The sequence below is a fragment of the Falco biarmicus genome, chromosome 5 (assembly GCF_023638135.1).
Source record: "Falco biarmicus isolate bFalBia1 chromosome 5, bFalBia1.pri, whole genome shotgun sequence".
Taxonomy (NCBI): Eukaryota; Metazoa; Chordata; class Aves; order Falconiformes; family Falconidae; genus Falco; species Falco biarmicus.
This window is the reverse complement of record NC_079292.1, coordinates 21,964,816-21,985,015: the sequence shown is the minus strand read 5'-3', so window position 1 is coordinate 21,985,015 and position 20,200 is coordinate 21,964,816. Positions and strand designations below refer to the sequence as shown.

The 20,200-nt window shown below is 47.4% G+C and overlaps 1 protein-coding gene across 7 annotated transcripts in view; it reads left to right on the top strand.

The window, feature by feature from the left end:
- The first annotated feature begins 782 nt into the window (after positions 1-782).
- Positions 783-20,200, top strand: part of TASOR2 (transcription activation suppressor family member 2) — a 43,673-nt gene continuing 24,255 nt past the window's right edge. For 3 of the 7 annotated variants that reach the window (XM_056342114.1, XM_056342110.1, XM_056342107.1), the window contains exons 1-11: positions 784-1,130; positions 10,444-10,589; positions 12,084-12,179; positions 13,721-13,793; positions 15,197-15,288; positions 15,965-16,102; positions 16,227-16,351; positions 16,452-16,471; positions 16,576-16,675; positions 17,400-17,500; positions 19,157-19,260. In XM_056342114.1, coding sequence (XP_056198089.1) covers positions 1,088-1,130; positions 10,444-10,589; positions 12,084-12,179; positions 13,721-13,793; positions 15,197-15,288; positions 15,965-16,102; positions 16,227-16,351; positions 16,452-16,471; positions 16,576-16,675; positions 17,400-17,500; positions 19,157-19,260 — 1,038 coding nt within the window. In that variant the 5' untranslated portion in view covers positions 784-1,087. The other 4 variants (XM_056342111.1, XM_056342109.1, XM_056342112.1 and 1 more) reach the window with 3 other exon arrangements.

Sequence of the window (20,200 nt, the reverse complement as noted above, 5' to 3'; positions counted from 1 at the left end):
CTGGTCAGACATTCATTTATCCCTCCACTCCTGGAGCAAATCCACACCCGGGCCAAACGCTTCCATGTTTTCAACAGAGGAGTGAAACTTAGAATGTCTAGGGACACACACTCACATGACACAGGGCACTTTTTAACATCTTGGAGAAAGTCCTATTTAAAAGGGGTGACCAAGTAACCCCACTGCACAGGGGCTGCTGGTGTGAAGTGGGGCCAGGAGCCACTCCATGAGGGTCCCCGTGGGCACCCCACCCCACGGGAGGCAGCAGCAACAGGGACAGGCCAAGGAGGAGGCACTGAGGTAGGGGCCACTGAAAATGGGATGAGGAAAGATGAGGGAAGGGGCCAGAAGGGTTAAAGATAGGGAAAGGCCCTGAGGGAAGGGGCCAAGAGAAGAGCCAAAGGGAGGGGCTGAGGGGAAGCCCGAAAGAAGGGGCTGAAGGAAGGTGTGGCGGGGGAAGGGGCCCAGGGCAGGCCCAAAACAAGGTGCCGGCAGAAGGCGCTGAGGTGAGCGACAGGGCCCAGGGCGGGTGAAGGCCGAGGGAAACCTGAGGAAAGAGCTGCAGACAGGCGCCGAGGCGATCGGGGCAGGGCTTGAGAGGCAGTGGCGAGGTCCGAACCAAGGGGCCGGGGGAAAGACCGAGGCGAGGGAAGGTGCCCGGGCCAGGAGGTGATCGGTGAGGGGCCGGTGGCGGCCAGGGCCGGGGCCGGCGCGGCGGTGACCCGCGGGAAGAGGAAGGCCGCGGGCGCGGCCGCCCTCTCTTTCCGGTTCAGTTTTCACTTTCTGTTTTTTTCCCGGCTGCCGCCGCCCGCCCCCGGCGCGGCCCGGCCTGGCCCTGCCTCCCCGCCCCGCCGTCCCTCCGCGGCGCCCTTTCACTTCCTGGGGCCGGCGGATGGCGGCGGCCCGCGGCGCGCCCGCCTCGTGTGCCGCCCCGCGCCGCCTGAGCCCGCCGGCCCGCCCGGCCCGGTAGCGCCGCGCCCTCCCGGGGCCCCGCCGGGAGCGAAGCCGCGCCGAGGGCCGGGCGGGCCGGCATGCGGGCGGTGTGAAGGCCGGAGCGGCGGGGAGAGGCGAGGTGCGAGTCCTGGGCATGGGCGAGCGGCGGGATGAGGAGGCCGGCGAGCCGGGCACGGGTGAGCGGGGCCCGGGGGGCGGTCGCGGGGCGCGCCGCGGGGAGGGCGGCCGGCTCAGTCCCACCCTTCGCCCGAGGAGGAGAGGCCGAGCCGGCTTCGCCCCTGTTTCTCCAGAGCCGGGGCTGCGGGGCCCGGTGGGGACGAGCTTGAAGGGGTGCCTGCCCCTGGCAGGGTGAGGGGCACCGTGAGGCACCTGCCCCCAGCTCCTGGGCGCCTGGAGGCCTTCGACACCTAGAAAACAGCTTTTTTAATGTGGCGTTGGCTGCCTTGCTGAGGCCACGTTGGCTTTTCCGAGCTCCCGCTGGTGCCAGTAGCAGACCCAAGGCCGGTGCAGCTGGGAGAGCCGCAGTCCTTTTCAGTTTTTTGTGGCCACACACAGCTTCGGTCTGTCCCTGGGGAGCCGTGTTGGTCAGTACAGGTGTCCTTCAGGAGCAGGACGTGGAAATACAAACAGCTCGGCTGTGTGCTGCTCCTTTCCTGAGGGCTGGCGTACGGAACTGGGGGCTGGAAGGCCTCTGCTCCTGCTGTGGAGCAGCTGTGCTGCCCTGCAGGACTGGAAATTGGCCCCAGAAGAGGGGTAAAAAAATGTTTTTCCTCTGGTCCTGCACAGTTCTGCACCCAGATTGTCCTCAAACTAATTGTCCCGCAGAGGCTTGGGTAGGAGCAGGGCTTGCTGAACTGTAGGCCTGCACTCCTTATGGGGGGTGGTGGATAAAAGTCTGGGGTAGATGAAGCAATCAGGAAAGTGGATGGCACAAAAACAGTTGTAAAACGTGTTCCTTACTCCATGGGAACAACGTTGGTTTTGCATTTGTGTTTTGTTTTTTTTTTTAAATGTGCAATAGAGGCTGCCTGGCTCAGAATAATCAGTAGCCTGGTGGCTTGGTGCTCATTGTGAATGCAGGAGATGCTGGGTGAAGCTCTGCTCTGTGGGGGATTCAAGTCAGAACATTAACCTCATGGTTTTACCTCAAGTGTTTGGTCAAAGTGGATGTTTCTTAGTGCTGCTTGATAGATCTCATTATAGTGCTTATAAGAGACTGGTAATGAACAGTGAGCCAGACATGGGGCTCTGCGGGCACTAGCTGTCCTATGGCTGAGGCTGGAAATTACCAGTCTGCACCTGAATGAATTTGTGAGATATAGTACATTGTCAAGAAAATGTCTGATTTCACAGAAATTGCTGTTTTTCCAATCGAAAAATCATTTTGTCAGAGAATTCCCTATCTGCTGCGATAAGAAGGGTCAATACTTGCCTAGGACCAGACACTGTATCACCCAGCACTGAAACTGGTTTTGCATACTAGTTTGGTCTATTTTTAGTGTTCCTCTTAAACCTGGCGGGTTTGGCAGTAGCAGAGCTAGCTTAAATGTTCCCTGTTCCCAGATACTCACCCCCAATACCCCGTAACATTTACATCCACCCACCTTTGAACTATGTTGGTACAATTCTTTGTGTGGAGCCATGGAGCAGTCTAGATTGCTGAACATATCTGGATTAAAAATAGCTTCTTTTACTTTATTTTCTGCTGCACTTTCCTGACTTTCTTCATTATACAGCCCCAGCTGTGCCAGGAGGGGAAGAGAAGCACTGGGGCAAGGGCTTGCATAGGTCACTGTAGCTGGCCACCAAAATGCATGTGGGATCACAGCTTTGGTAGAATAGACTGGTTTTATTACATGAAATATATATGTTAGTCACTCGGACACCTGCTGAAGTGACTAACTGATTGTTCTTGATTAGAATCATGTTGAGACAGGAAAGGGAAATGTTTATTATTTTTGGTAAGTGCTGTTTTTGTGCAGTTTGGCTTTCTTGGGTGCGGGGATTGATGGTGAGATGGTGAGAACCTGCTAGTTCTGATGGGATTTTTGGAGTCAGTGTGCATGGAGATTTTAGTACTTGGCTTTGGTTCTGGTTTTGTTTGAAACTGTAAGTGTGTCTCGGTAATTTCCTCAGCCAAAGGGTCCACAGAGGACATGTGCTTAGAACTGTGTTGCCTTATCAAGCAGAATAAGAGATGGGGAAAGTCAGTGCTGGTAGGAGAGCATCTATGGTGAGAGCAAAAGTAATGCAACAAACCACACCAAAGGAAGGATGTATCCCTGTTTGGGAAGTTTTCAGGCTTGCTCACAGGCAAAAGGAGTAAGTAACCAGCAGTTTGGAGGAATGCAGCTGCAGGATTTGGGGCAGGGGAACTGTATGTTTGCTTTCTCCAGCCACAAACAAGTTGGGTTGGATTTTTTTCTTTTCCCAAATAGGGGAGTTCTGCCTTTGGGAGATCATTTTAACACATGAACTGTTGCTCTCACAAGGCTGCCTATGTGTTGGGAGGCCCTGGACATCGCTGCAGTGTGTGCAGTTGCCTTGGCAGCTCATGGCCTTTAGATCCAGGACATTCTCAGCATCAATTTTCAGGGTCCCAGGAGGCAGTAGATGAACTCCAGCTCACATGGCAGCAGGCTGATGTTTCTTGGGAGGGACTGGATATTGCTCTGTGGGTCCTGGGTTTCAACATGTGGGTTTCCATGTAGTGTCTGTGGGCTGTGTGCAAGGGATCCTCGAAACGTAACCTAGCAAAGGCAAACCCATCATCAGTGGGTTTTTATTTTGCTGTGCGTGAGTCTACAGCTCTCCCACAAGGTCAAAGCACGTCAAGTCTCACTCTTAGGCCATTGCAGCTACTGCACTAGCATGCAGAGTCACTTGACTGGATGGTTTTGCAAAGAAGAGGTTATCTTTAGTTGTCTAAGTGCTAAAATACTTGTGCTGGTGCTAGATTTTGGAAGATCCAGTTGCAGACACCTGCAGCTGAGTGAACCTACAACAGGTGGCAACCCTATATGAGATGATAGAAGAGGGGAGCTGTGGCAGGAGGGGACTCTGAGGAGCATCTGCTGATATGAAAGGCAGCAACAACTGCCGTTGCAATGAATTAACGAGGGAAAACCTGTAGTAACCACATCCTCAATTACTTGAGCGGCTGACACTAACAGGAGGGAGGTTATAAAATCAAATAAATGTTACTTGGAAGGTTTCTCTGGTATAGGACTCCTACCCTGAGTATATTTTTCACCAGCGTCAGAGTGGGGCAGCTGTAGCTTTGCCCAGCCAAAAATGGGGACCTCCACCTCTCTGTGACCAGTTCTGAGGCTGCATCGCTCTCTAAGGAAAAAATTTAATCCTCTTGTCCAGTCTGAACGCCTCCAAAGGTGCAACTTGAGATGTTTCCCCTTATTTTTTCCATCTGCTGGTGCAAGAAGAGAGGCTTCAACATCTCTGTGACTCTCCGTCAGGGTGTTGTGGGCTGCAGTTGGATTTCCCCAGCTTTTCTGCCCAGACTAAACAAGCCCAGCTCCCTTGCTCTCTGTGTAATTATGTACAGTCTTATTGGGGCTGCCTTCTCTGGGTAGGAATTTTGGGCACAGTTTGGAACAACCAGGCTTGCTGAGAATCCTTATGACACAGGGGTTTTTTTACATAGTGTAGGAACATAGCCTTCCCTACTCATGAGGAAACTAATAATGTTTTCTCCCCATCCAACTAGATGAATTCAGATATTGCTGTGAGATTAAATCTGCGTTGGCAGTGCTCAAGTGGACCTGTCTGTGTAAAGGTTGCGTGTCCTCTGGACAGTGGTAGCTCTCCTGAGAGGATGCAAGAGGTTCCCTGCGTCACCTGACTCCTAAAAGTAATCTAAAAAAATACTGTTAGTCTCTGTTACTGAGATTAAAAGCATTACAAAAGCTCCTGCAGCCTAGATATCTGCATTCCCAGGCTGCCTGATCTCAGATGTAATTTAAAATACAATCCAGCACCTGTTTTTTTTCAGTTTGGCAGCAATCACCTTGTCTCGCTATGAAAGAGTGTTTTAAATACATCAAACCAGGAGATTGCAAAAGATACCATCTGACCCCAAAAAGGGACATAACTCCTGCGTTTTAGGCCAAGGATGTTAATTTAGGAGAGCAGAACTGCATTAGCCTGCTTGCTTTTCTCGGCTAAATGCAAAGGTTAGAGAGTTGTGCCATCCAAAACTTCCCCACCTTGCCCAGCAGTTTGAGTGGTTGGTTCCTCTGGGGAAAAACAGCTCCACGGTTAGGAGAGCTCTTGAACCTCCAAGCAAGGCAACCACCCTCTTTCTGAGAGTATGAGGAAACATCTGTTGCAGAGAGGTGGTTTGTAATGGTCTGTTACGATGATTTGCTTGCAGGAGGCCCGTAGTAGTTGCAGGATAATTGACTCAGTAAGTTGTCTTGTCCATGACAGCATCACACAGAGTAAGAGATGCTTCCTACTGCCGTCACACTAATGTGGCACTGCATATCCATCATCTGGCATCAGCCTGGCTCCATGCGTCGGGGTAGGGGTAAAATCTTGTGCTAATTTAATGGACAGTCCCAGCTAAGACCCAAGATTCATCTTGGCTGGTATCCTGACTCCAGGAGTGACCACTTGGTGAAAAGTATGTAAACAAAGGTGCAGCGTTCTTTCTCCTGAAAACTCATACCACATGAACAGGTGTGTGGCTCAGGGACTTCCTGAGGAAGAGGTGGAATCTTTGCATTTAATAGATTCTCCCCCCCTGCTGATTTTTTTTTTAACTCCTCTGCAGCATCCCACAGCAAGATCTTAAAAAAGCACTACTTGTTATTAGAGCCCTTCCTGGCTCTGCCAGACAGCCCGTGGTACAACCTTTGCCACCTTTTCCATCCCCAGTGGGAGGCCTTTTCCCTTTTCATTTGCTAACAGATTCACTCCTCATGATCAGTCCCTAGAATAGTAGTTGCTGACTTCTGTTTTTCATTATCTGTTTCTTTGTCCTGCCACCTGCTTCCCATCAAGGAGGTTTTGGCTGAGCTTATCAGGGATGTCTCAGGACTGCTGGCTGAAGAGACATCCTTCTTTGTCAGTATATTTAAACAACTATTTAGGGACTGATGTCCTATGATGTCCTGCTCACTGGGGATGCCTGGCTGACTCTGGACTCAGCGACATGGATCATCTTTGAAGTGAGACTTTTCCATTGCTGACTGGCCCCACTTCTGGGAGTGGTTTGGTGAGTGTGTCATACTGGTTGTACATCTCACATAATAGCTGAAAGAATTTTGCAGGTAGATAGCTAGTCAAGCATGTAGTACTGTGGAGTTTTATAACACGGAGTTAAAAGGGACGGTTCATATAATTGTCGTAATTACTGTGTGCTAGAGGTGATGAGAAAGTAAAACTAAAGAGTAAGAGCAGCAAAATCAGGATGGGAGACTATAAACAGGGGAGAGACAGTGGACTTCAGAAGACCCAAAGAAGTTTGAGTGATGATCTTGAGGAGTCTCAGCTGGCAGTAAATGAACTGTAGATGGTACGGAGTGGCATGTGGCGGTGCCAGAGCTGACACAGCCAGTGATGCCTGCTGTTACAACTCATACTAACGATGGGACCGAGCCAGGAAAATGGAGGAAATCCTGGCTGAAGAGAGGCAAGATGGAGAAGGGCTGTGGGAAAGGAACATGCAGGAGCAGCCGTGCCAAGGACAGGTTGAAAGCCCTGTAGGTGAGCAGTGTGGCAGTGTTCAGTACGTGTTGACTGTGCTGGGTTGCAGACTTTTGGAGATTTGACAGCATTCAAATGTCTGCAGCAAGCACTGCATTTTATTTAAAATCTAAAGGTTAAAAAAAAAAACAAAACAGGAAGAAAAGCAAACCTTTTTCTCTGTACAAGTCTTTACAAGTAAGTAGTTCAAAAGCCATGGGTTTTCTTCCTGGGCTGACTTTGGAAGCTTCTGCATGGTGAGGCCATCCAGAGGTCACATGAAAATGGATGAGCCAAAAGAGGATCCTGGTTTTGGGAAGTTGTGTCTCTTGGCCACAGCTGGCCTTCCTGATGGGCATCCAGCACCTGCAGGAGCCCTGGGTTGGAAAGGGGAGCACAGCAGATGGGCTGGGCATGTCTGCCAGCTGGGCATGTCCGCTCAGGCTGGCTTTAGCCCATGCTTTGCAGAGGACAGAACAGGACACGTCAAGACATTTGCAGGTATGATTGGGGAAGAAAGGTCAAAGGAGCTGGCTTTAAGTCTAGAGCAGGAAGAGGGAGGAATAGGTTAGCAGCCTTCCAAGAGATGCAAGGCTGTTGGAAGCCGACTTCTGCACAACCACAGCACAAGGGAAAGATCAGCCTTACTTGCAGTATTGAAAACAGATGTTAAGAGCTGCAAAGGTGACTGTTTTTTCTCCCTTGCTGTCAGGGTAGAAAATCACCAGGACAGGCTGTGAATCCCTTTCCAAAGGTTTTCAGGGCATGGAAAACACCCACTGTGGATTCAGCTGGACCGTGCTGGTACAGACCTGTGCTGGGTTTCTGCAGCTGTCCTCCAGCTGTCAGTCCTGTGCATCTCTGCTGTCTGTCCAACCCTGTGCAAGAAGTCAGTCCAGTTCCCTAAGGATGCTGCATGGTGGTAGTGGTATGTCTAAGCTGCTCAGCGGGGAGTGGACACTTTCACTTTTACTTCTGGTTTAGGCACTTTCACTTTTGCCTCCTTGCAGCCTGTGCAGAGACTGTCAAGGGCCTTCTGCCCCTGTAAACGAAACCTGGAATGTGTCAGGGTTTTGCATGTATTTGTGTGAGCGCAGACCCTTCCTTAGGGTGGGAGCAGATCTGAAGGAACCCCTTAAATCTGAAAGGGGAGATGAGGGTCACAGCAAGCTGCTGGGCTTGGTGCCATGCTCTGTGATTGTGTCAGCTCATGTATTTATGTATCACTACAGCGTGGTTTTTTTTTCTCCTTTTGGACTTTCATTTTTACACTGCAGCTCAACCTGCAGGGAGGAACAAATGTGTGAGTTATCATCTGCAAAACTGCCGGTTTTGTTGGATTTCTGAGAGCTTCCCAGGCCTTTTTTTAAAAGCCTTTAGCTTGTACCCCTGAATGATACAGAATATCTCATTCTTTTGCTAATTTAGTGCCTCATACCCTCAATATATGTTCTGCACTCAGTGGGGTTTTTAACTCCGTAATCTCTCTTTGTCAACTTGGTGTCTCACGTACTCAGCATAAAAACACATGACTGGCTCCCAGCTTGCATGTTTAGACATGGCCTTTCTCATGCTCTAAGACCCCAAACTTGTTGATGTTGGAGAGCTGCAAGATGCTGGCAGTAGGAGAAGCAGAATATCGCACCGTGAAAAATGAGATGGCTTGAAGCTGTGAAATTAAGTAACACCTGCTGCAGTCCTGTGCTTTTGGAACATGAGGCACAGTTGAGGTAGCTGGGCTTGTTTAGAGTAGCAGAAAAGGTGCTGGGCATGGGGCTATCTTTCCTCGGAGGATGGTTCTGGACATAAGTGTTGTGATGCTCCAGCAAGAAGCGTAAAGGAATGTTATGTTTGATCCAAACCTTTGAGCAGAGCTGTGAGCTTGGACCTAATTCCCTGATCTGATTTACATGGAGGAGTCTGAACTCCCTGGCTGATTCCTTGAGAGCCACAGGATGCAGGAGACCCAACAAAGCAAAATAGAAGACAAGTGAGGGAAAAAAAGTGAGGAAACAGAACATCCTTTCCTATCCTCATTATGCTCAAAGAGAGAAAACAGTAATACTGAGAGAGAAATGGAAGACCTCTTTATTTCTTTTTTTTTTTTTTTTTTTTGCTCTTGAGAGGCTTTTTTTCACTTGTGTTTTTACTACTACTACTAATTACAGAGGCATCACCTGAAAGTGGGAAGTTTAGAAAGTGAATACAAGAGGGCATAAAAGATCCCAGTACAAGATTAGGAGAGGCAAAAGTACTTCTAAAGACTTTCCTTTCTGTGTTCCCAATTTCCATTTCCACCATACATGCTTTTCTCACAACAGTTTTTTGATCCTCCCACTTTTGGCCTTGTCCAGATCAGTCTTTTGATGTCACAAAGCAGATGCTGTCTCCTTTCCCCTGTTAAGCCCTGTAGTGCTCACTGGCTGAACTGGCTTAGAGCAGTGTAGCTAAATGAGTTTAATGCATGCGGTTGGAACTGTTATTTTTCCTGTTCCTTATATTAGGTCCTTTTTCAGCCTTTTAGTAATTCAAGAGGAATAACAAGATTTGTGACATAGGGAATGATTCTGTCGTCTTCTTTTTAATTGAGGGGTGGAAAAGAAGAAAATGATTAAAACTTACCCTTTAAAAATAGGAGGCAAAACTCCCAAGTGGGTTGCAGGATTACAACAGATGCCGTCTTGCTCACCACCAGAGGAATGTGGGCCTTTCTGTTTTAGACATTAAAACAAAAACTCACCAATTCTCAAAAATTTTGGTGTGTTTTTTCTTAGAGAGCGACCAGCATGCAAAACATGCAAAACCTGTTCTTTGGGCAGGCCTCAGCAGTTCTGCAGTTCTTTCCTTATAGATGAACTACTCTGTTTCTTAAAGTGATAGGTCAGAAGAAATAAACCTTTGAATGTGTCTATGTTGCAAACTCAGCTTGGGATTTGAAATTTCGTAGCTCGTGAATCACCACCAATAATAAAGGTTTTTAGATGTGCAACAGGGACTGAGTCCAGGATTTCCTGTGCTTCTCGGTGGCTGCTTTATTTAATATTTGGATTTTAACAGTTGTAAGAGCACAAGTACTGCAGTGCTTTCCTTTGTTTCTGCATCTATACTTATTTGTCAACTGCTTTGGGACCTCTTCTTACTGGGATGCTGTTGGAAAGTGTTTTACTGGGATGATTTATTTCAGAAATGTCTGGAGAGAGTTTGGGCTTCGAGAAGGCTCTGCACATTTGAAGGAAGGCTTGCTCTCTCGGCATTGAAAACCACATTCATCCAAGACCTGAAGATCTTTATAGTAAACAGATAACCCCAAAGAACCGAGCATGCACCAGTTTCCCTATGTGTAAACATCAACTCTCGCACCGTAAAAGAGCATGCAACAAATCTAAGTAACTTGAGCACAAGAGAAAACTCTGATGTGCTCAGTGTAAGAATTGTTTACCATAAGGCTTTGCTTCTGGCAGTTGCTATCAATTTTTTTTTTTTTCCTGTTGCCAAGGAAAAACTTTAAGGACTCACTGGCAGAGAGCTCTGTATTCCTCCTGCCGAAGGGCAGTTCAACTTGCAGACAAAGACTTGGGGGTTGCATGGCTGGAGAGGAGTTGCTGCTCCCAGTAGGAGCCACAGAGCTGATCTTGCTCCATAGAGATCTGGGCTTGTTAAATGAGGCCCCTGTGTAGTGGGTGAGCCACACTCAACTGCCGCCTGCCTCTGCTGAGGCCCCATACTGGTCTGGGGGTACCCAGAGTTAATATCTGCACCTGCTTTTTTGCTTTCTTCCTCCAGGTTTCCATCTGAAGTCGGAAGAGTCAAGTTCCCTTTTGCAGACAGCAGTTTCAGTGCTGCAGAGCTCCTACTTGGACTCTACATCTCAGGATGGCTTTCAGTACAGCCAAGCAATTCTGGTGGAAAATGATGTTTTCCGGAGTGAGGTAAGGCTGATGGAGGAGCAGGGTGTTGCTGGCAGCTTGGAGAAGGGTGGTGTTTCTTTGGAAGCTGCAGACATCTGTAAATGCCAGTTTATTGGCAGGTCTGTCTTCCCTTTGCAGCGCGTGACTGATTTGTCTGCCTTACAGAGCCCCATTTGCAGTTCATGGCTGAAGGGAGCCTTTTCTTTGCTTTCTTGCACTTCTTCCCAATCTGATCAGGAACAAAAGTCCATTCAGCCAGTGTTGACAAACATTCAACAGCAGTTCCTGGAGCAGGTCTTCAGGGCAGGTTTAAATCCTGGTTTGATACCTAGCAGAGAGCTTTAATGTTATCAAACTTGTGCTGATTCACAGCAAGGCAGATTTCCCCCGTGGTATTTCTTCCATCTGCCCTCACACCTGTACAGGCACAAAATTTAACTCCATTTCCCTTTCTTCAGCTGAGTGGGGCATGTAGAGAGCCACTTTTAAAATGCCTTTTATCCCTATATTCCTGCGGTCATTGGCATGGAAGACAGGCTGTCTTCTCTGGGGACTGAAGGTGATGAGTCTGTTTGTTGTCATGAATTAAATAGAGCTTAGACATTTTGGTTGCCTAAGTCTGGGATAGTCACTGTGGAGCTGGATAAAAACTGGGAAAGCAGGTATCAAGTAATTCATTGATTTGCCTGTGAGTTCTAAAGCCAAAATAAGCAAAAGCAGTGATGAGATTGTTGTTTCCTTATAATCTAACCCTGTTTTAAAAATCCTGTCTTTCTACAGCTTCTTTTATTAAAGCCCCAAAACATCTTGGACTCAGACCCAGGTCTGTTTGCTCCCATGATGTTCTCCCTGTTGGCATTGAGAACATGCTCTGCTTTAATTATCACACAAAAGAAACTGGAGTAATGTGTTACTTGGCTGTAGCCAAACCATCTGAGCTGTAGTTGCATGATAGCACCTGCCTCTAGTCAAAATAGTCTAGGCTTCCCTTCTCAGTGGAGAGAGAAAAAGAGAGGTGCCTCCAAGCATCTCACTTTCTGTAGGCATCTTCTCCATGACTGAGATGATTTGTCTTCTTATGGCCGTAGCTGGCTGTGAGATGTGATGCTCCACCAGCTGCTCAGTGAAACAAGCTCCCCAGTAGCTGGCAATGTGTGGCAAGAGGGCGAGGTGGAATAAGGCTGAACTTCCCTAGGATGAGCAGAGCATGGCACTGTGGGGCTGGATGTGCCTGCTGTCCCTTGGAGGATATTGAACATGTTCTGCTGGGGACAAAGGCAGGGACAGATACATGGAGTGGGGGCCTTGTGTTGGGAGACTGGGTATGCGTGTGCCTGGGGGAGGAAATAATATGTGGGCACATGAGTGGGTCTGGCATTACCTGGCTGCTGCCAGCTGCCCTGTACTGACCTGGACTGGAGGTACTTGGGATACATTGTCCTCACACCATGAACACGTGTCACTTGGCTGTGGCTTGAACAGACTAGAACAAAGTGGTGTTGTTGTCCTCTGCAGCTGAAAGCTTTTGCCCAAGCAAAGGAAGCCGCTGGGTACAGCCAGGAGGAGCTGGAGGAGACCTTTGCATTTCTCCTGTTTGATAATGAAGAAGAGGTAATCTGAAACATTTATTCAGCTTAAGAAGTTTGATGCCAAGTGCCTGCATGTGTGCTCTGTCCCACCAAAGCCCAGCAGATCTGTTGACTGAAGTGTCCTGGCTTGCTGTACTGTGGTTACCAGTGCAATTACTACTGCGCAAACAGTCAAGAACAAGTTCTGAAAGCAGCTCCTGGGAGGTTTTAGTGATGAATCTTATTTTGCATCTCTCCAATCAATTACTGTTTGAGATTTCGCTGCTTACTTTGCCCTCTGCAGGGAGATAAAGGAGTCTCCCTTTGTCACCAGCCAGGTGAAACCTTTCATGTAGGCTTAGAAGAGAAAAAGCAGCTTTGTTACAGAAGATGGGAGTTTGTCAGGTAATTTGGGCAAATTCCCTTGGTTTTGCCAGCTAGTTGGAGAGAGTGCCTGACATAGCTATTGGGAAAGTTACTCCTGCCCATTTTCTCAAGGATGCTTTTGATTTTGTGAAGAGAGTTTGTCTATACAAGGATGTTCAGGGAATCTAGTGGGAATTCACTTTTAATGTGATTTAATGGTGCCGTGCTAAATCACAGTAGAGATGGTTTTGTTCAGGAAGAGAATGGCCTGAATGTGGTTTAGTTCTGTTCAGTTTGGATTGAGCTACAGCAAAATAAACCACTTCCAGTCTCAGTTTGGGTGCAAGAATTGTCCGGCTTAGTTTTGGCTGTTTGAAATTAACAGGCTGTGCCGAGTGTCTGAGCTCCTGGTACAGACCCTAGGAAAGAGGGAGCTCTCTAGAACACAGCTGGACCTCATTTAATACAGGCATCTAAAATCCTGGGCCTAAATTGCTCTCTGGAGGACCTCTCCATTGTTCAGAGGAGAAGTCTAGCTGGCTTAGTCTAAGCTAGGCGCTTGCCTTTTAGAAGGTACAAGTTAGGTGTGATGCATGCCCCATGTTGCTTATAAAGGGACTGACTACAGTTTGACTGGTTTGCTTTTATTTCTCTCCCATAATATGAGTTCAGACTGCTCCTGTTGTCACTCCTTGGTCAATATGTATTTGGACTTAGTACACTTTAATGAATCTGCTTTGGACATGGATTAAATCAAAGCCGGTGGGATGCTCCCAAGGGAATAATTGTGCCTGTGGAGGGGTGAACACAAGAGTAGCAAATATCCTTTGCCTTCACAGCATCCACGTTGCATTTATCTCTCCACAAATTGCACAGACAAAGAAAGTGCAAAGTCCAGCCTTACACTTGCGGTGGTTTCTGGAGGTGCTGGATTTTTTCCAGATTTTTCTAAGCTGTTGTTTCCATGGAGGTTTTTGTAACAACACTTGATAAAAACAAGTATTTTGTACCTGAAACAACAAATTTTCTTCCTGTGGACGTTGTGTTTAGTTTCCTTTGTACCTCAGGTGTCTTGGGACTGTAAGGGTCTCTAATTGACTTGTGGCACATGTTTGCCTGTTGCAAGTGTTTTTACCAACTGTTGTGCTACAGATTTCAGTAGCTGTCCCCCTTATCTTTGAAAATAGATGGTAAAAGAGGCTGTCTCTTCTTTTGAAGGCAAAAGAGGTGTGTCAGACAGGCCTCCGTGTAAACAGCAGTTCTATTTCCACGCTTGGTGACCCAGCAAAAGGTAAGATTTCCATTCATAAGGTCAAGAGATCTGTTCACTGTTCTGGGGATATTGACTCCTTCAAAAATAAAAGCAAACACCCAGACAAACTCCTAGTACTGCCTTGTTATTTACTGCAAAGATTCATGGAGATACCTGTGTTTCTTATATGGGAAACTGCATTTGTTTGGATCAAGCAAGCAGCAGTGTTTTCGTTCTGCCCCTTCAACCAGATGAAGATGCGATCTTCCCCAGGGAATGTTATCATCAATTCATCTCTCCTTTTCAGGTTTTTTATCCCTTGTTAATCGTTTGTCACCAAAGTGGCATTTTGGCAGCTTTTCCCACCAGTTTGCTCTTCAGAGTCCATTTGTTGAGCTTTTGCCAACAATCCTGTTAATAACCAGAGCGGATCATGACATGTCAAAGCCCTTTCCAGTATGTGCTTGTTCCTTGTCCAAAGGTCTGGGGCCTCAAGATGTGCAGTGCAGGACACGTTACTCAGAGAAATTCTTCTGCCAGCAGCAGATGATCTCCCAGTACTCATCCCAGAAGTCTTTGCAGGCCAAGACACCTAATGGTTGAGCAGTCAATGGCAGTGAATGCAAACCCAAACAAGAACTTGTTATTCATCTGGGTGTATTATCTGAATCCTGATGGACTGAGATTAATACTGTGGTTTATCTCTTTGTAGCCCTTCCCTTGCCCAGTCCCTGTTTCCCCTCCAGGTACTTCTCTACCCGTCTTGTCTACAAAGATAAAGCAGGAGTGAAGAGCCAACCCTCCCATGCCCCCAGTAAATCCACATATGATGTGCCCTTAGTGTGGAGAAGGAATGGGAACAAGCTATGTCAGAATAGGCCTTGTCACAGGGTAGAAGGTTCACATTGGCATCTGGGATGCTGAAGGGCCGTAAAGAGCCAAGGAAGGGACTTGGGAGGATCTGTGCCATGCCACGGGCCTGCTATCATACCCTTGTAGTGTGTGTTTCCTCTGTATAAACATCTACATTGTCTTTGTGTGACTCCATATTGAGCAAAGTACCTGCCCCACGTGGAGTCTGACCTGGAAGCCCTTCACCAGATCTTCCTGTAAGAGACAAGCCCTCACTCAGTATGTTTTCATGTAATGTGGGGCAAAACCAACCTTAGCTGGCTACTTCTCCCAGGAGAAACCCAAGGTAACTCATTTCCTAGAGCTGATCCTGAAAAACATATAATTGCTGTTCCATACCAGCAGTCAAAAAAAGAAAAAGAGTCAGAAAGAGTTTCATCCTTTCTATGGCAGCAAGTGCTGCTCTGATCTGCTGCACTGGCTCTGCAGAGACTCCCATTTCTGCAAGAGGGTCCTCTTTAGGGCTTTTTTGGCAATCAGCTTTATTCAACAGATGATTTACATTATCTTGCATTGCTTTGTTTTCATAGGAGTTTATATTTCCAAGTATGCAGACTGTCTTCATCCCAGACCGTGGTATCATGGAAAATCAGGCTATATTGTCATTTGTAAGCTGATTAAGGTAAAATACAAATCTTGCTTTTTATGTGGAACAGTTTTCAGAAGCCGCTATACAGTACAAGGAGTTTTTAAGGAGATAATGGTGCCTGTAACTGTGGTGGGGTGTAAAATAGGCTCTGTTGAGAGCTCGTCAGGATTTTTTACTATGGGATGTGTTAGGTTAGAAAGCAAGAGATCCAGCTGGGCTTGACTGGTGGCCTGCAGGGCAGCAGAGGATGCAGAAGACCTTCCAAATTCTACCACTGAGATCAGAATTTCCCCCTAGGGTCACCTTTTTCCCTGAACTGTCATGTGTTTGGGGGTTTGAGGGGAGGGCCCTAAGGTGGCTCAGATCACAGCCCCATTCTATTCCTCCACGGGGCTGGCATGTGGCCCCTTTCTCCCCTTCCCACTGGTTCCTGCTTTCTGTAGCTGACACTGAAAACACATTGCTCCCATTTGGTCCCCTAAGCAGAGCAGATTTGTCTGCCGTGCCCAGTTCTGCCAAGTCAGGCCCTCATGTTTGGAAGGACACAAAGGCATGTAACCCCCTCACAGTGGTGGGGAATACGGGGCTGCCAGCAATACTGTCTTTGGGGAAATGGAGGATTCAGGAGGTCTTTTAAAACAAGTTTCTGTGAACAGTTATGTGTATTTTTCTTATTATTTTAAATTTTTTTGTTAATTTTCTGGCACAGGGGAAGGTCAAGGTGATTTCTGAGAATTACACAACCAGCTATACCTGCCCATCTCCTGGCTATGACTGCCATGTCGCCTTGAGCAGAAACAACACACCATCAAAGACCAGCCACTGCCAAGCCTTTGAGCAGAGCCAGGTATCTGTTTGCAACAGGACTGTGCAGGCAGCAAACACGGTCTGCAGGGGAACGCAGTGTTGGCCCAGGTGCCTTGCTTGTTCTCACCTTGTGTTTTTTTTATCTGTTTCCCTTCTCATCCCAGTATTATGTGTATGAAGTGTCCGATGGCAGCACTGCCGAGCGGCCAAGGCAGATCTGCCCATACATAGTCATCGCCTGCCGGTACAGGGAGCTGAAGGAAATGCCTGTCTTAGCTATAGAGAGCCTGTAAGCAACTTGCTGTCGTTCCAAAATACCTAGTTGCTTTTGTGGGCTGTTTTTACTTTTCCCATTGCTAAATGTTCCTCTTTTTCTCCCTTTTCTCTAGACCTGAACTTAATCACAAAGGTAGGAGCATCTGGTGATTTGGTTTGTTTTATAAATGTACCTTTCTCTGTTTGCCCTTCTCTCTTCTCCTGCTTTCTCTGAGCTGTTCTCCCTTTTGCCTGTAGTGTTGTACTGCCCATGGAGGGGGGAGCTCTCCATCCGGGGCCAGCTTTTGTGCAACATCGCCCTAAGGACCCCATACAGCTCCACGATTCCAGCCCAGCTGTAAGTTGCCCCTTCCTCTTCTTTCTGTGCAATTTGTGGAGTGTGAAGCATTAAATCTTTGGGTGTCTGAACCAGGGAAAGCCAGTTTTGATTCTCCTGCCCCATCCTTTCATTGATCAGCATCATGCAGCTGTACCAGCCTACCACCTGCACTGTGGGGGCAATCATCAGTGTTAGGAAAGTGGTGTTGGGCAGCTGGCGGTGCCGTGTCACAGCAATAGCTGGATGAAGACATGAGATCAGGCCCTGAACTGCAGCTGGAAACAACTGTATTTTGTCATCTGTTTTTGTTAACTGCTTTGGGATGTTTATTCCAAATCAATTATTCCTGCTTAGGATTCTTCTCCTTGTGAGAAGTGGGCTTCTTGATGGTGCATATATGATCAGCCAGTTGTGTTTACAGATCAGCACAATGGCAAATAAGATACACTGAGGTAACTAGCATTCAAAAAACTAAGATACTTAAAACCTTCAGCAGTCAAAATCCAGCCAGCAGGCAGCAATTTGAAACAGCCAGTAACACAGTCAACAATATCAGTGTTTGGAGATGTTTACAAACAGGATCCTCAAATCAGCAAAGTGCTAAGCAAGCTGCACCTTCTCCAGTGTTCTCCAGAGCTACTTTCTCTGGTTTCATGGTGACAGGGCAACCAGAACTTTCTGTGCTTAATCCGGAGAGCCTTTTAGGCTTGTGATCTCACCAGCTACTGCTTTATCCCCATAGGCCTCCCAGCCTGGACATTACCCATGTCATGGGTTTGTCCGACTTGAAGAAAAAGCTACCAGAAGCTGCATTTGGGAAAAGAAATTACATTGAGAATGAAGGTGAGTGCAAAACCTGCCGGCATGATGAGTAACGTATACTTGTGCTATGCCATAGGAATTGGCGCGGGGGGTCAGAGTTCAGGTTCACATGGCACTGGGTGCTGTGTCTCGAAGGGTAGTTGATTGCAGATAAACAAGGAAAAATGCCAAGGCAGCACAGATATGTTTTCCTGTCCACACTTACATGGTCTCCTGGTACAATGTAATCCTCTTCCCAAAGAAACCCTTTAATCAGCCTGTTCCTGGGACAGGACAGGGTGAGAAGACCCTGTTTTGAGACCCGGGCTCCCATCCTGCAAGGTGCCAGACATGGTGAAACTGAGAGCAAATGCAAGGGAGCAAACTTTCCTCGTCTTGCATGATCTCCATGTGAGGTGAGGGACGTTCCACCTCTTGGGATCTGACCCAGTGTGTCTTGCATCAGGGCAGGTGGGGGTAGCTGCCAGCCAAAGCCAAAAGATGTGGCTACCTGCAGTAGCTTTGGGTCATGGGTAACCTACTTCTGACTTCAAGGAGACTGACAGTGAATGGCAGCATGAGAGGGGAGAGGAGTCCAGAAACCTTAGGGAGAGGCTCAGCAATCAGCAAATAAAAGCACAGATTTGGGGAAGAGGGAGCAGGACTGTACTCTCCCCTTAGCTTGAGACCTTAGCTAAGAGACCCTGCTTGCCTATAGTCAACCACTCTCTGTCCTGGTCAGTGCAGGCTGGGGAGGTGGGGACCTGTGTCTGATTACACTTTGTGGTTCATACTGCTGATTGATTTTTGGGCTGGAGTTTTGATGAGCCTGGCAGCTCTCAGCCCCAAGGTGTTGAGCTCCCAGTGGCTGTGAATGACTGTGCATTGCAGTGGATGTGGTTACTGGCATGGATACCAGCAGGTTGCACATGGAGAGCTCTGCATGCAGTTTGCAGAGGGTCCAGGTAAATTTCCATGTCGTCTTGCACCAAAATAAGTGTGGACTGCTGCAGTGTTGCCTCCCATCTATGTATTGGCTCTGCTGAGCCAGGTCGGGGGCGCTGATCAGGCCAGCTGACAGCCAGCCTGGTTTGGGGGTTAGCATTCAGCTCACAGTGCAGGTGGACACAGGATAGTGCCAGGGCAAGGGAGGAGGCAGGAGAAGTCAGGGGAGGCCACAGCAACACTTGATGAAGGTGTCATGGAGCCACAGTCTTAAGATCAGCTGGTGCAAGAGAGGAAATACTTGAACAGAAGAATTTTGCTGTGAAATTCAGAGGGTAAGTTGGGTCCAAGATCTTGTCTTTGCTAAACTCCTTTGGGGATCAGTGTGTGGAATAAAGATGCTCCATAGTAGAAGAGGATATGGTATGTTAGAATGAGGTATTTCCTCCTGAAAGGCTCCCTGTCTCTGTTGAAGCACGCAGCATTAGTTAAATTGCTTCTGTTAGCTGCAGGGGTAAGATAGGAAACATATTCTGTGAACCATGGGTTGAAAAGGAAACTCACTGCAATATGAATGCATATACCAGCTTATATGGTATTAAAAAAAAAAAAAAAAGGTGTTTGGTTTTTTTTTTAAACCCAGTGCTTCCACCAATTGCTCACACATCTTCCTGGTCCAGGAGCACTTAACTTGTTTAGAGTTCATGCAAGAGGCACTATTTCAACATCAATTCTCTCTTCTTTTGTCTGCAGTTTGCTTTCAGGGTGTTTACTTCAGTCTGTATGAAGTAGAAATATCGAATAAGGATCAATATAAAATGGATCAGTTGTTAGAAAATCTAAAAGAAAAGGACTTGGTAAGTTTATTAAAACATTGTCGTTCTGGGAGGAAAGTGGCCTTTTAAATCAGGGGTCCTCAAACTTTTTAACCAGGGGGCCAGCGCGCAGATTAAGTGGCAGGCAGTCATCTGCGGCTGCTTGGTTTTCCCCCCCCAACCCCCGGGTAAATACCGAGGCCCGGATTGAGGACCCGGGGGGGGTGGGGCCGTATGCGGCCTGCGGGCCATAGTTTGAGGACCCCTGTTTTAAATGATTTCTTGAAACTTTTGGTAACATTATTCATAGATTCTGAACTAATGCAAAATGAAATTAATTTCCTTGTGTTAGGTATTATTTTCCTGCTTTGTTGTTCTCAAACATAGTTTAGTCTTTTCTGTATTTAAACTGTTAACTGAAGATTACCCACTATGAGCTGGGACCTGACTTCTAGGGTGAGCATGCCCTGCTGAGCAGAAGGCATTATGCCAGGCAGAATTCACCTTTGGCTATGTTTATGCCAAATTAGATTATTTTATTGTCTTTATTAGTGATTTTTCCCCTTGCACTGTCAACAGCATGGTGGACAAGGACAGCAAGGGGATCATATATATCTTAAGAAAGCAGAAGCAAAGTCCCACAATGCCAAAATGATAATTACTAAGTAAAAAACACACACTTTCATGTGCCTGCCTTTTTCTCTCATGGCTGAAAAGTAGCCCCCACTCAGCTGGACACTCGTGGTTACACAGCTGAAACCTCATGGGCTTCTGGGAGCTCTGAAAATGTTGAGATTTATCCTTTTTTTTTTTAAATGGGGAATTTCCCTTGTGATATTATATGAAAAGGCTTTTTCCCAGCACGCTGGGGTCTTTTTGTTCCCAGTGTGATTGTCACACCTCTTTGTGACTCCAAGGGATAATCCTCACCCCTGTGGAGCACAGCACCTGTGTCTCTACTGGGATTTGTGGTTAGGTTGGG